We start from the raw sequence: 15,629 nt of genomic DNA on the forward strand, positions 1-15,629 counted from the left end.
AATATGGTATTTTTGATTCCATCTACATGAGTAACTTTTCTCAGATTTAGAGCAAACTGAATTAATATTCAAGCTTGAGATCAGTGACTCCCATCATCCATTTTTATTGTTGCGATTTCACAAATGTATGAAAAATCACATAAAGTCAGGATTTATTTAAGGCAAAGATCATTTGGGGCGATACAAATAATGTAGTCACATGGGCTTTGTAACTGCTGTTATAGGTCTCCTAAAATGAATAACAACTCAGGAATGCAAAAGAGATATATAATGGGTTTTATAATTGACCACTTTATATACATTTTTTTCAACAATTCAGTTAAATATTTGTATTATTATATTTCAGTGAGAAGAATCTGAAACCAGAACAGACATGGTTGGTTGAATAAACTAAAAATACAGAAGATATATTCATTACAGCTCAGTTTTCCTATTCTACAACAGATCATTTAGACAATTATACATTTCTCACTGCAGTATAGTATGACCTTTTACATGTTGAGATGGAGGAATTGATCATTAGAAGAGGTGGGTGGCTCTTAAAAGAGCCGTTGAGTCGTTGTCTCCAGCAGGTCTACTTGGAGCTGGTGTACTTGGTCACGGCCTTGGTTCCCTCAGACACGGCGTGCTTGGCCAGCTCCCCGGGCAGCAGCAGGCGGACAGCGGTCTGGATCTCCCTGGAAGTGATGGTGGAGCGCTTGTTGTAGTGAGCCAGACGAGAGGCCTCACCGGCGATGCGCTCAAAGATGTCGCTCACGAAGCAGTTCATGATGCCCATGGCCTTGGACGAGATGCCGGTATCGGGGTGGACCTGCTTCATCACCTTGTACACGTAGATGGCGTAGCTCTCCTTCCTGGACTTACGCCTCTTCTTGCCGGTCTTGGCGGCGGTCTTAGAGACGGCTTTCTTGGAGCCCTTCTTGGGCGCTTTCACGGTGCTGGCGTCAGGCATGATGATTTGATTCTTCCGTCGGACGATATCTCCAGCAGCTCAGGGCGGTGAATATTTATATCAACATGATGCAAATGAGGCTGTGCTGCTGCTCACACAGGATTGGCTGTCTGCTGAGCGAGACTGAGCATGCGCGAAGACGTAAACGTTCCTGCGAGCAGATGCAGTTCGTCTTTGAGTGACAAAGTCGTAAACCTTTATGTTTTATAACTTTTTATCAATCTAGAGGGAACAGATGGGGAAACGTGATTTCTTGACAGACAAGAACATGAACTAAGAAACATGCAACATATTCTAACTAGTGTAATTGTGAGAGATGAGAGGTGTTGGACTGTACTAATCTGCCTTTATGAATAAGCATTGTTGGAAGGAGCCCAGAACAAATATATTAATTACCAACATCCTCCTTCACTGGAATAAAGAGCTTTCACGGTTCTTTAAATGTTCAAGATTATTTTGTTTGTTTGTTATTTTACAATGCAAGATATAAATATGCCATTTGCTTCATTTGTAAAAAATAAATATAAAAATAAATGAGCAAGCCATGAGGGCTGACTCCATGGCCAAGAAGTTGACAAATAACAATGTTGTTGATTTTCTGGAAAGAAGTGAGAGTTCTTAACAACTGAAACACATCTTTGCCGTGCGCTGTTGATGGGATTTCAGGAACAGACAATATTGCTGAGTTATGGCGACAGTATTATATTTCCTTATTCAACTGTATTAAAAGTGATTTGTATGAAGTGGACGCTAATGAGAGTAATGTGTCACATGAGGTGTACCAAGCTATAAATAAGCTGGCTGATGGTAAAGCACGTGGTTTAGACCATATTACTGCTGAACACCTTAAATATGCTCGTCCGAGGAAAGCTCCTCTTCTTGCCATTTGTTTTACTGGCTTCATGACTCATGGCTTGTTATCAGACACAATGCTGTCTGTTCTGTTAGTGCCCGTCAATAAAGACAGAGCTGGTAAAGTAGATTGCTTAATTACAGGCCCATTGCTTTGGCCAGCAAACTGTCAAAAGTCCTCGAAAGAATCCTGTTGGACAGATTGAATGAGTTTATTCACTCAACAGATAACCAGTTCGGCTTTAAAGCCAAACATGACACTGTCTTGTGTTTATATATATATATATATATATATATATATATATATATATATATATATATATATATATATATATATATATATATATATATATATATATATATATGCGTCAATAAAACACAATTTCCTTTAAGGCATATATATATATATATGCCTTAAAGGAAATTGTGTTTTATTGACGCCTCCAAAGCTTTTGATCGTGTTAATCATGGAAAGTTGTTTTTAAATTGAGTCAAAGAGAGGTCCCCAGTTATTTTTAATCATTGATGATCTGTCCAAACAGCTGAAAGCCTGTAATACTGGGTGCATGATTGGTAATACTTTGGTTAATAATTTTATGTATGCAGATGATCTTGTGCTTTTTTGTGCTGATCTCCAGCAGCTCCTTACTATATGTACTGTCTATGTCTCTGTCCTTTCTCCCCGCTGCTGTCAGGCTGCACAACACACTGAGCTCTCAGTAAACCATGATCACTTAATCACTTTTGGACACTTGGTCACTTTACTCACTGTGGACACTTTAATTGTACTCAGCTGGTGCAATATGAATATTTTTAAGTATTTATATATATATATATATATATATATATATATATATATATATATATATATATATATATATATATATATATATACTCTTATTCCGTCTGTATATTTAATTGGAAATCAATACTATATTCTTCTTACTGTTTTACTACTGTTTATTGTTATTTGTTATTTTATTTATATTACTTTTTTACTATGTGTCTCTATTGTGTGCAAGGCTGCTGTATTGCCGCAATTTCCCCACTGAGGGACTAATAAAGGATTATTTTATCTTATCTTATTCTCTCACGCAAGTTTGGTATGTGTACAGATGGAGTGAAGATGTCCCTGTTTAGAGCATTTTGTACACCACAGTGTACACTGCACAATTACAAAAAAAGCAAGCCTACAGAGACTTCAAGTAGCTTATGACGCCGTGAGAATACTACTGAAGAGACCGAGATGGTGTAGTGCAAGGGAAATGTTTGTGGCTGCAGGATTAAATCATTTCCAAACTGTTTTAGCCTTTCTCTTGTGTTAGGGTCGGCACCGACTCGTTTTCGGTTTTAAATGCATAAAAGAACCACATAAAATGAGTTTATTGCATCATGGCTTTTTACTTTGTCGGGAACCTCTATTTCAACAAAATAAATAACCCCAAAAATGTTTCACTAAATTATAAAATGGTCTGGTTGAAATTGTGACCTTTGTGTTGTTAAGGTCGGTTTCAACCCAGTTATACAAATAAGATTTGCTTGATTGGTTGTTGTTGTTTTGACCTTGCAAATCTATATTTTGTGTTATGACTTGTGTTGTGTAGCCTTTTTCTGTAAATATAAATTGGTCAAAATGTACCCGTAATACCATCGATGTTACTACAGTTAATAATATTAAAAGGAAAACATAAATACGACAAATGTATTGAAAAGATGTGTGAAGACCCCTCAGTAATAGTCAGGTAACACAACAACCTTTTATTTATTTAATCGAGGGGTATACTGACAAAGAAAATGCCCAGAGGCCCACACCAAAAATATTAAAACATACAACAATATTTTCATGGATAAGCAAGGTATCCAAGCGATGAGAAACAAATTGGATGACAGACAATTGTTTTTAGTGTATTTTACAGCTGACATGGGTCAAAACCGACCCGTTAACACAAGAGATGGTAACAGAAAGCTAACACAAGAGGAAGGTTAAGTTAAATCTCATGTATAAATATATCTGTCGAGTTAATGATTCTAAAAATTAGATCATCATGGTTTTATCAAAACATAAAGTATAGAACTACCTGCTATACCATCTGTGGAGACAATGGTACAAGCTGTGTATTTATAAAACATTGATAGGTCCATGTATTTGTGCTTGTGTATGTATTGTATTTAATGTAATTTGTATTATCTGGACCTTTAGTCTGTAATAACAGTTTGATTGATTGATTGACAATGAAGGTAATTACAGCCAGTACATACAACTACTGTGGACAGCATTACTTTTTGGTTTATTGGACTAAAATCATATATTTGCATTATTAAAAGAAAAAAAAAGACAGCAAATCACAGACTACACTTTTTGGTTAAAAAACTAAGATACTTTACTGCAATTGATCTGAACATAAAGCAAATCTTTAGTGTGCAAAGTGACCTCAGACTCTGGAATAATAGCTGGTTATCAAAAACCACAATTCATACATCCTTTTCTTAATATGAGAGTAACCATTGTATCTATGTAGTGATGTTTTTGTTTGTGAATAAGGAGACATGAATGCAGAGTTCAGGAGGTTGTTTGGCCAACCAGGAAAGAGGCTTCCAGCAGAGGAGCAGGGGGCGGACCACTCTGATATTTTGGCGGACATTTTGAAATGCTTATCCTCCAGTGAGCAGCGAGACTCGGGCGGCGGGTCGCTGCTCGAGGCGGAGCTGAGCTCCAGGAGGAAACCCTCACCAATCAGGAGCCGGAGCTCTGAAGCCGCGTCATCGTTTCACAGCCGGTCCCACAGTTTAAGAGCAGCGCGTCTCCTCTCCGGCTGCATCTTCCTCCTGATCACAGAAACAAGAAGAAGTCATGGCAAGAACCAAGCAGACCGCTCGTAAGTCCACCGGAGGCAAAGCCCCCAGGAAGCAGCTGGCCACCAAGGCTGCCCGGAAGAGCGCCCCGGCCACCGGCGGCGTGAAGAAGCCTCACCGTTACAGGCCCGGTACCGTGGCCCTGAGGGAGATCCGTCGCTACCAGAAGTCCACGGAGCTGCTGATCCGCAAGCTGCCCTTCCAGCGTCTCGTGAGAGAAATCGCTCAGGACTTCAAGACCGACCTGCGCTTCCAGAGCTCCGCTGTTATGGCTCTGCAGGAGTCCAGCGAGGCTTACCTGGTCGGCCTGTTCGAGGACACCAACCTGTGCGCCATCCACGCCAAGAGGGTCACCATCATGCCCAAAGACATCCAGCTGGCCCGTCGCATCCGCGGAGAGCGAGCTTAACCCGTCTGCTCACCCACGACCCACAACGGCTCTTTTAAGAGCCACCTCACTTTCTCTGAAGAGCTCCTTCCTCCTGCAAACGCTGGTTTTACGATCAAAGGAAACTGTTTGTTTACCATCTAAATAATATAAAGTCCCCTGAAACCCTTAAAACATTTTATATTACACAGTTGCTTTTCTTTTTTTGCAATGGCTAGCATGATTTTGTGGGAATTCACATTTTGAAATGTCAAACACAAACTACTCAGGTTTGTCCTTATTTAATTAAAGAGTCCTTTATGGCGGGAGCTACCCAGCAGCATTACAATGATCAACACTTATAGAGTGTGTTATTGTGGGTGGCCAAGTATCATAAAGTCTGAGTCTCATTGACCTCAAGCCACAACAGTTCTCCCAAAACACTCTTTGCAGAACATGTCACAAGTGGGGGGAAAAGCCATGCTGTGTAAATCCCTTTTCTACATTATAAATCTGAGGTGGGGCAACTCATGAAGCCACAGGAGAGCATCTCTGAACACTGGATACCCAGAACCGAACAGAGGGAGCCTTTAGATACGATTTGTAAACACTAGCACATGTTCATCATTGTGTGGTGTTCGGGTCTGTGGGACCCCTTTTAATTTTTAACAAAAGAAAAATTATGTGATTATTTATCTTTGCAAACTCGTACTCATTGGCCTTTGATCATTTTATGTGAAGAACATGAATCAGAACACGCTGTACACCCACCCTCCACTTTTACATTTGTCCTTTGGACCCGAGGCTAATTTGGACATTGTAGCTCCTATGTTCCTTCACTCTGTCCTCCTGTGTGTGTGTGTGTGTGTGTGTGTGTGTGTGTGTGTGTGTGTGTGTGTGTGTGTGTGAGAGAGAGTCTGTGGTTGAGTTTTGTTTTTTGCCGTTCCCTCACAAGGTTGTTCAATCATGGATTGCTGAAGCTAACCGTGATCGGAACGATACGGCAAATCAAGTCTGAGCTCCAGTCAGCTGCTGTCTACACAGAACAGGCCGGTCAACTCTTCCAAGTTTGTGTTTCCTTTGTGCCAAAGAAAGGCAAGAATGTGGTTCTCATGATTATACTAAACAGGGATGGGAGAATGTGTGGAGAGGATTGTCACTCATATCTTGATTATAATTGATTTTCTTTTTTATTACATTTTATAAATACAATTTGAAAACGAGCAGCACATTAATAAATACATGTAATCTAACAAAGGTAAAGGGCAAATTATAACCATATGATGCTGTTCATGATGCTTGTAATTGGGATGAAGTAAACATATGTTGAGTATTTTAAGATAACATTGTGTGATTGTGTTGCATTAAAAACCCAAAATGCAGTGGGTCCATCAGACCCACGAACATTGGCTGAATAACAAACATGTCACTTTAACATAAACACAAATGTCACTTTAACATACTGTTAAATAATGTTAGATGATGTCATCTGTATGTCTGAGCTCTTTATCTTATACTTAATTTAATACCCATTGCACTGTTGTTGTTGTTGTCGTTGATTGTTGTTTGTCTCGTATAACGTCTCATGTCTAATGTTTATGCGCCTTCCACCAATAAAAATCCACACATCTGGCAAATAAACGGTTTCTGAATCTGATTCTGATATGAACACCACACAAAGGTTAAGATTCCGCATCTTGCAGAAGTCCAAAATGGGTGACAGGAAAGTTGAAGACTGTGCAACAAGATAATGTACAGATAGGCTCATATGGTCATGGTGATATGTTGTTCAGTGTCGGTGCAGCATCAGATCGATTATTACAGACAATCAAGTGTAAAACTCTCAGCAGAAAAGGACCATATGTTGGAAAACCACAGAGAGGGCGAGTGATCTGTAGTCCTTGCACAACTAACAAACATTCTCCTTGATACATATTATTTCGCATATGTACCGAAATTAGCATGGCTTCTGAACCACTCTGACTATATGCACCAATGAGGTCTTACCAGAAATAAAACCATCTAAAGTTTATTGTGAAATTGTCAGAAAACCTGTCGGTCATACAGAAACAGCCTTTGAAGTTAGTAAAAATGTAAGATTTTTGTCCGCCTAAAATTATGAAGTATCTTTCAGTATAAATAACTCCATGTGACTGTATCTGTACAGGTAAAATACAGTTAATGGCTATCAGTGAACAGTGACAAAATATGACCATTCTACAGGTTTGTTTTCATGAAAAGATCCAGGCAGAGCTCCAACAAGGACATTGGAAGCATCTGCTCGACTTGGAGTCAAAGTTATATTTTGCATTTTTATTAGTGGTTATTACACAGTTATACACATTGGTATATGTTTGTGGTAATACCAAACATGAAATGAACAGTTGTTCAGACTTGCTGTGCGTAATAGCGCACGAACGAGTATGCAGGTGCCTCCATTACGCATGACTGTCTCTGGCCCCAGGAAAGCTCAATTTGCATATTCAATACGTCGTTATAAAGCCTGAAGTCTCCTCTAGATTAAGGAATTGACAACCCTAACGTATCGCTAACTGTTACTAACGAAATGCAGTCAAACACAAACTGAGCAAATACACGTTACCAACTTTAGCTCGGTCTCAAGCCGTAATAAGAGGGGATGGGGTGGCTATACATGTATACAGTGAGAGAGACAAGAACAACAGACAGATTATTACATTCATATCTGCTGATTTGTTTACACAGAGTCCCATCATGATTGTCCTCGACATTGTACTTGTACTACTGCAATTATAAGGTAAATGTTTGAGTATAAAACTTGTCAGCTTGTCTTTCAGCAAACAAGCAGTGGGAGACAATATGTCCCTGATTGATGCTGTTGGTCAGCAGGTGGCGCTAATGCACCAAAGAGTTTAATCATGAACCTTCAAGAAATGAAGAAGAACAGCCTTCATGTCCTCTATCACGTCCTCAGACAGCATGTAAATATGCGTGAACTCCTCCTCGTCCTCCACTTTGTTGAATTACTTTGATCAGTGAAGATGAGCGGAAGAGGCAAAGGAGGAAAAGGACTCGGTAAAGGAGGCGCTAAGCGTCACCGTAAAGTCCTCCGTGATAACATCCAGGGAATCACCAAGCCCGCTATCCGCCGCCTGGCTCGCCGCGGTGGAGTGAAGCGTATCTCCGGTCTGATCTACGAGGAGACCCGCGGAGTGCTGAAGGTCTTCCTGGAGAACGTGATCCGTGATGCCGTCACCTACACCGAGCACGCCAAGAGGAAGACGGTGACCGCCATGGATGTGGTGTATGCTCTGAAGAGACAGGGACGCACTCTCTACGGCTTCGGGGGTTAAACTCTGACTGACCAACATCAAACCACAACGGTCCTTTTAAGGGCCACACACTTACTCAATATAGAGAGCTGATTTCCTGATCACAACCGTGACTCAACTATCCAGAGTTCTGCATCGCGGGTTCCCTGAATGCCACGACAAAAGTATAGATAATTACTAAATTTGAGCAGCGAATCTGCTTCGTCTACAGTTTGAACTCCTTTTACCCACTCGAGTTTGACCTCCTGGTGTGGCTGACTTCTGACTAAGCATTGTACATTAATGTTTAATGGCAGTGTTTCTTTTTGTAATCTTGGCAACCGTCTGGTCCATACTACATTTGTATTAACATGGGTTGTTTTTTAAATGTCTTTTATGAATACATTTTTACTTCAAATAAGTGACATAACTGAACACTCCTTCCTGGATTAAGATCTCTAGCCCTAGATCCCGAGTGAGCCTAAAGCGAGCCTATAACACACTACTGTAATACCTTAGTTGACCAAGTTCTTATTGCTCTCTGTACCTGGTGTGACTTCATCTTGGGATTCATTTTTGTTTTGACTCCACTGAAATGGAAGATGCTGAAGATACTGCAAAAGACCGAGTGGCGCTATGATTATGTCTAAATCTCAGGACAACATGAATGCAAAGAACCTGATGATGAAATTGAAAAGTTATAATATCTTAAACTGTTAACGGGACAGTTCACCCCAAATACTCAAATATTAAGATAAACCACAAACTGCTCAACCAAGTCTGTAGTTCATCTTGAGTAACTGGGTCATGACTGGAAAGGGATGTTGCTGTTGAGTTTTATTGTTTTATTTAGGGCTTTGAGCACCATAAGAGTGTCATGTGAAGTCAGAGGGATGAGGTGGAATCTGTTTTTTTTAGAGCTCTCTTGTGGAAAGAATGTTATTGTGGGTGCTATTTATCACCCACCTGACTTCAATGAAAGTCTGGGCTGTTCTCTTGACCTGATAGACAATGAGGATAAGCTTTGTAACATTTTAGGCGATTTCAATATAAACCTTCTAAAAAATCGACTACATACTCCTACTGGGGATTTTCTTAATATCCTTTACTCTAGTTACTTTTTCCCTCTTATTCATAAAGCAACACTAGTTACAGAAAATTCAGTGACTTTGATAACATCTTAACCAATTCTTTGAGTGAAGGAACTAAATCTGGAGTCTTGTTTTCTGACTTGTCTGATCATTTTCCCATTTTTCAATACTCTATAAACGAGATTAAAAGAGCTTAACATACTAAGATAATGATGCAGAAAAGAATTATGAGCAAATCAAATATGTCTAAATGTAATGATATTCTTACCAGTATATCATGGGAAGATTTATGTGGAAAAAAAATGCTGATTTGGCATATCAGAAGTTCATGAAAGTTATTAACCTTAGTTTCAATGATTGTTTTCCAATTTGTAGTTCCACCAAGAAAAGCAGTCAAGTTAGTAAACCCTGGTTCACAATGCATTTACTGAAGCTACTCAAGAAAAAAATAAACTGTACAGACAATATCATTCAACTCCTACTCCTCTTTCTCACGGTGCTTATAAATCCTGTAGAAATAATTATACCCATACCATTAGATCTGCAAAAAAGCAATGTTTCAGTGAAACATTTCTGAAGTGTTCAAATAATATAAAAAGCATGTGGAAAGTAATAAATCAGGTGCCGCAAAGAGAAAAGACTACCAAAGAGCTTCCTTCAGCCTTTTTGGATGGTGGGAATTCTATTGACAAGCCGTTTGATATCGCTCAAAAATGCAATGAATTCTTTGTAAACATTGGTCAGGATTTAGCTAACAATATTCCAGCTTGTCATGGGAATCCACTGGATTTTATTCCAACAAATGTCCCTATTATCTCTAATTGTATGCCCCCAGATATGCAAGAAATAAGTGATATAATTGACGATCTCAAAACATCTTCGGCTGGCCATGACAACATTTCGGCATTTCTTGTCAAACAGGTGAAACAGTCAATACTGCAGTCACTTGTTCACATCTTCACATTGTCTTTGAAAACAGGTGTTGTGCCAGAAGATTTTAAAATCGCGAAAGTCATTCCTTTGTTTAAAGCGGAAAACCCATGTTGTTTCAACAACTATAGACCCATATCTATATTGCCTTGTTTTTCAAAAATACTAGAAACATTTTTACAAAAAAGGATATTGTTTCATATAGAGTCTAATTCAATTCTTTACAAACACCAGTATGGCTTCCGTAAAAATCATTCAACATATATGGCTCTACTTTACCTTGTTGATAAAGTTATCTCTGCACTTGACAATAATGAATTTGTTTGTAGTATTTTCATTGACCTTTCCAAAGCCTTTGACACAGTAAACCATAATATTCGATTGGAAAAGCTACATAAATATGGATTTCATGACATTGCATACAAATGGTTAAAAAGTTATGTTGCCAACAGAAGACAGTTTGTTTGTGTTAAAGGTTGTTTCTCAATATCTAAAAATCAAATTGTGTTATTTTCGGTGGTAAAAAATCGTACTCGAAGGATTTAACTAAAATGAAAATGTAATCTCTTGAGATGCTTCAAGTATCATCTACAACATTTTTAGGAATTATCATTGATGAAAGTTTAAGTTGGAGTATACATGTTAGAAGAAAAACGTATTTACTCTTAATCAACTACTGTTTCACAGTTATATTATTAATCATATAATGTGTAAAGGCTTGTGGGTTCTCATTTGACCTCCTCTCCTGTTAAAACATACATAAGCTTTAACAGTGACCTTCTGATGGAGTCGTGAGACTGTGGATGTCTACATGTCTCTGTGTGAAGAACGTGGTGTTCCTTGTTATCATATGACCATGCCGATGCAAGCGAATCTGAAGACGTCATGGGAGCTTCTGTGATTGTGTCATTAATGTATTTAAGAGGCAACTCTCTGCTCATTCATTGAGCAGTCCAGGATACGCAATTGAAATATCATGTTGTGTTTCTGACTCAGCTCCTCTTTGCAAAGATTGAATGTCCTGATCAATGATTTTACCACCAGGTGTCGAGTAAATTTTTCTACAATACATATTGACTGTGTTAGTAGAAAAATAAACAAATCCATTGGAATTATAAGGAGAATTAGACATCTTGTTTCTGCAAACTGTTTCCTTATTCTTTATTACAGTTTAATTCATCCTTATTTCTCATATTGCAATATAGTTTGGGCAAGCACTTTTCCTACTTCTCTGAAAAAAATGTTGTTTCTCCAGAATCGTTCTGTTAGGATTGCAACACGATCACAGTCTCACATCTCAGCTGCTCCTTTATTTCACAAATTGCAGATTCTTGCTATTTATAACATTAATATTTCTTTAACTTGCATTTTCATGTTTAAGACACTTATAGGTGAAGGAAATATTCCTGATCATTTCAAAACCTTCTTCAAAGTCAATTCTTAGATTCATTCTCACTCAACTCATCACTCTTCACATCTTCATCCTCCAAAATTACTGACTAGCAGAGGTCAATTCTCTATTAGATTTAGGGGAACCAAGTTATGGAATAACTTTTCCCACCTCTCAAAGAAATGTCCATCTATAAAAAAAATTAAAAATTGCCTAAAAGAAACTCTAATTGCTGTTTCGTAAGAGTTTGCTATGTATTGGTGTTTTTTTTCTTATTATTTTTTTCTTTCTTGTTTTAGCTGTTATATCTACATTTTTAGTCATCATTGCTTAGAAATTGCCACAGAGGTTTAATCCAAAATCCCTGAACAACCACAAGCCATGCTGACTTTCCCGCTCACACATGCATAAACACACGCACACACAGACTTGACATGATTACATTATTTTTCTTTCTCTTTTTTCTTTCTTTTGTGGTTTTTCTTATGCATATTTCAAGTTATGTTTATAATTTTGTAAAATGTTAAATATTATATAGGTGGAGGCTTCAAATAAGCCCAGTTGGCTTTTTGTCTCTTCCTGCACTGTGATATTCATTTTCTGTTATGATTTTTTGTTTTATTGTTTGTATTGTGCAAAATAAATAAATAAATGTGGTCCAAATATATTTGAGAGAAGGCACACAATTCCATGGCCGATAGCTCCAAAACTAATCAACTCACACCAGAGCAATCTACATTGATAAGTAGCAAATGTTAGAGGAAAATATATGTATTTTTTATTTAGCAGTGCACTGTCCCCTGTGTTTGAACTACTCTGAGATAAGCATACACACTAATGCTGAGGTGCTGCAGTAAAATCGGGTGTGAAAAATAAAGCACTTCCTCTTGCGTCATATAGTTAACATGTATGTATGCATCGGTGTGTGTGTGTGTGTGTGTGTGTTAGCATCGTATAGAAAGAGTGGTCGAGACCAATGAAGCATCACATTGCCCTTTAAGTCCTTGACACTTTGGTGTGATTGGTGGAGGCTGAGGTCAGTTACCTCGTTTTCCCGAAACATGACCATCCCAGCTGAACTTTCCCGGCAGGCAGATGTTTACTCAACAAAATGTTTGCAACTCTGCTTAGTGTAACGGTCCGATCTGTCTTGGTTGGTTACAGCAAGTGTTTCTACTGGCATTTGAAGCACAAATGCATGAAGCAGGAGTGGCAAACATTAAAAGAAAGAATTTACTGGCCATGGGGTGTACCAGAGTTGTATTATATCGTCTGTCAAAAGAAATGATTCAAGTGACTTCAGGTATTTCAGAATGGATTTGTAGAATCCAAGTCTGAGTGAGTTGCTTCATGGGAAGTGTAGCATCTTGCATTTTTGTAGGCTGAATTACCACAATGAGGTCATGTGGACCTGTATCTTGAGCTGAGTCAGTCACTAACAAGGGGTACATCCCTTTTTCCAGTGAAAGCCTTGGAGTGTGTGTCAGTGAACGTCACCGTTATAGCACTGTAGTGACAACCGTCACTGTCGATATCTGTAAATGTGTTAACTGGGTGGTTGTGTCAACTATTCTATTTAGGTTACACACCTTCGAGACACGAAGAGAGCAAACATTGGGTCCTAAACCGAGTCAGTGGCCCAACCAGTAAAAAAAACTCTCATCCCGTGACGAAAGAGCCTAGAAGACACTCAAATCAGGGAGTAAACATTATTAAATAATTACCCACAATTGTAGATGTTATAACGTTGCCATGGTAAGGTGATGTGTTGCAGCAAAGCGCTGTCCCATTCATATTTACACAATGTCAAGCCCTACAGCCTCTTACACTCAACTATTTAACAGCTGACATCAGTTCCCCAAGTCCCTGAGGTTTCAGGGACATAGTTATTGGGCCATTGACTCTTTGACTCAAAGATCACTTCCCACCTTTACTCATAGGTCACCTCCCAATTAAATGTGGGTGGGACGTTGGCCCCTATTCCCTATCTTTATGACAAGACAATGTGTAATATCTCTACTGAAGTGACCATATGAGTCTGTATTTGGGCTGAACATGAACATGTTGTGCTCATAATGACTATGCTAACATGCTGATGTTAAAGCAGCTGTCATGCTTACCAATGCTTACCATCTTACTTTAGCATGTTAGCATGCAATCATGTATTAATTGGTACAAAATGCAAAGGCTGATGGGAATGCATTTATCCTGGCCGGTATTTGGTCATAAACAAAAGTATTGGACACATTGAAATTCTAACATGAGGATGGCGTAAGAGGAAGAGTTAGCATGTCACCGAAACCATTAAGGTTCATCCTTTGGGCACGATAACGTCTCTACCAAATGTTGTGCTCATCCAGTAAACATCCAGAGATATTTCACAAGTCAGGTGATAACCAAAGTCATTAGGATTCATTCTCTTGGGACAATGAATGTCTATTCAAACGGTCATTTTAATCCATCGGATAGTTGTTGAGATATTTTAGTCTGGAACAAAGCAATGGGCCGACCGACAGAATGGCATTAGATACCAAGCTGTTTTTTTGTTTTTTTGTTTTTACTGATCACTTGTATGAAGCTGTAGTTTTTAACTTCTTCATTTTCTTATGCAGATTGAGGATTTGTAAATCCAGTTTGGAATATTGTACATATGTGGTTGAGTTTTTTTTTCAGGATTTAGAAGTAAATGAAAGGCAAGGAAGTGGATGGGTTCAAAAGTCCAGAATTTGATTAGTACATTCATGACTATTATCAAATATTCAGCAAAACATACAATATGTTTTTTTCTGGTGAAAAAGAGCAGGTTATTTCCCTAATGCTGACTGGAAGGCCATGTTGCAATTACAACATGTGCACGTAAAGCAGAACTAGCCTTTTCCCAGACCTCATAATCAACGTAAAAACCTCAGATCTGTTGAGTGATTCAACTGATGAATGGGTGTGTGGGAGAGGAGAACAGTGCACTCACTACACTGCATACACTGTTTCTGAAAACGTTAAATGTTAACATGGAAGAACTACTCATCTCTCTACCTAAGTAGTAAAACTACAGAATACACCGTTAAGTAAAAGTATTAAGTATTACTTCACATACTGCATTGTGGTGTAATCTATAACACTGCATCATTTATTAGTTAATTATATTGTGTATGATTAATCTGGATCTGTAAAGCCACTTTAATTCCTTAATAAATGTAGTTAAGTAAATTGTGCCCTATTAACATCTGAGTTGTAGTGGAGAAGTATAAAGTATCAGAAGTGTTTAATGTTTATTCAATTCCACCACTGCTAACATAAATACATTTAATAACTAATGAATTCACAAGGGAAGAAGAGAAGGCCCATGCTCAGTAATGTCGTGAAATGTTATAAACTTTTCGAAGTCTTACTAATTCTAACGATAACTAAAACACGGTTTCGTAGTGGCCGTTGCTGGATGCCTTTATTCAAGTTAGATCAACAGCCCCTAAAAATATCTGTGCATGGACTTTAAACTATCACTCACACACCGCAAACACACTCACTGATGCACACACACACACACCCAAAGAGGACTGAAGGTTTTTGGTAAGTGATGTCAGAGGTCACAGAGGGGAGACGGGGTGGAGAAAGCGAGTGTTTTAGGTTGAGTGTGTGTCAGAGAGGTGGGAGGGATAGGCTTGTGTGTATAAATACAGGACTGGGATGGACACCAAAAAGAAAAGTGGAAAGACACCTGAGGACACTTGGAGCAACACTTAATAGATAGATAACAGACGTGTAAAGGAATAAGTTATGGAAAACACAAGGGGTAAGTGATTCTATCTATTTACCGTTCTATCTATCTATCGTTCATCCTTTTTGTCTGGATGTCTTGCTCCCTCTTTCTCTGCAGTCCGTGTTACAAACTTTATTGGAGATTATT

General features: G+C 38.6%; 3 protein-coding genes across 3 annotated transcripts; 2 read left to right on the plus strand and 1 right to left on the minus strand.

Annotated features, from left to right (window-relative positions):
• Positions 1-207: 207 nt before the first annotated feature.
• Positions 208-952, minus strand: LOC306741533 (histone H2B 1.2-like; the record flags this gene model as incomplete). The annotated part of the gene is made up of 1 exon (XM_079223835.1): positions 208-952. The coding sequence occupies one exon, from the start codon at positions 950-952 to the stop codon at positions 575-577; it is 378 nt and encodes a 125-aa protein (XP_079079961.1). The 3' UTR covers positions 208-574.
• A 3,610-nt stretch (positions 953-4,562) lies between these two features.
• LOC306741742 (histone H3.2) lies at positions 4,563-5,066 on the plus strand (the record flags this gene model as incomplete). The annotated part of the gene is made up of 1 exon (XM_079224058.1): positions 4,563-5,066. Exon 1 carries the CDS (start codon positions 4,656-4,658, stop codon positions 5,064-5,066), a length of 411 nt encoding a protein of 136 aa, XP_079080184.1. The 5' UTR covers positions 4,563-4,655.
• A 2,978-nt stretch (positions 5,067-8,044) lies between these two features.
• On the plus strand, positions 8,045-8,356 carry LOC306741495 (histone H4; the record flags this gene model as incomplete). Its single annotated transcript, XM_079223787.1, has 1 exon — positions 8,045-8,356. One exon carries the CDS (start codon positions 8,045-8,047, stop codon positions 8,354-8,356), a length of 312 nt encoding a protein of 103 aa, XP_079079913.1.
• Positions 8,357-15,629: the final 7,273 nt, after the last annotated feature.

This window comes from Taurulus bubalis (genome assembly GCF_910589615.1).
Source record: "Taurulus bubalis genome assembly, chromosome: 9".
Classification (NCBI taxonomy): Eukaryota; Metazoa; Chordata; class Actinopteri; order Perciformes; family Cottidae; genus Taurulus; species Taurulus bubalis.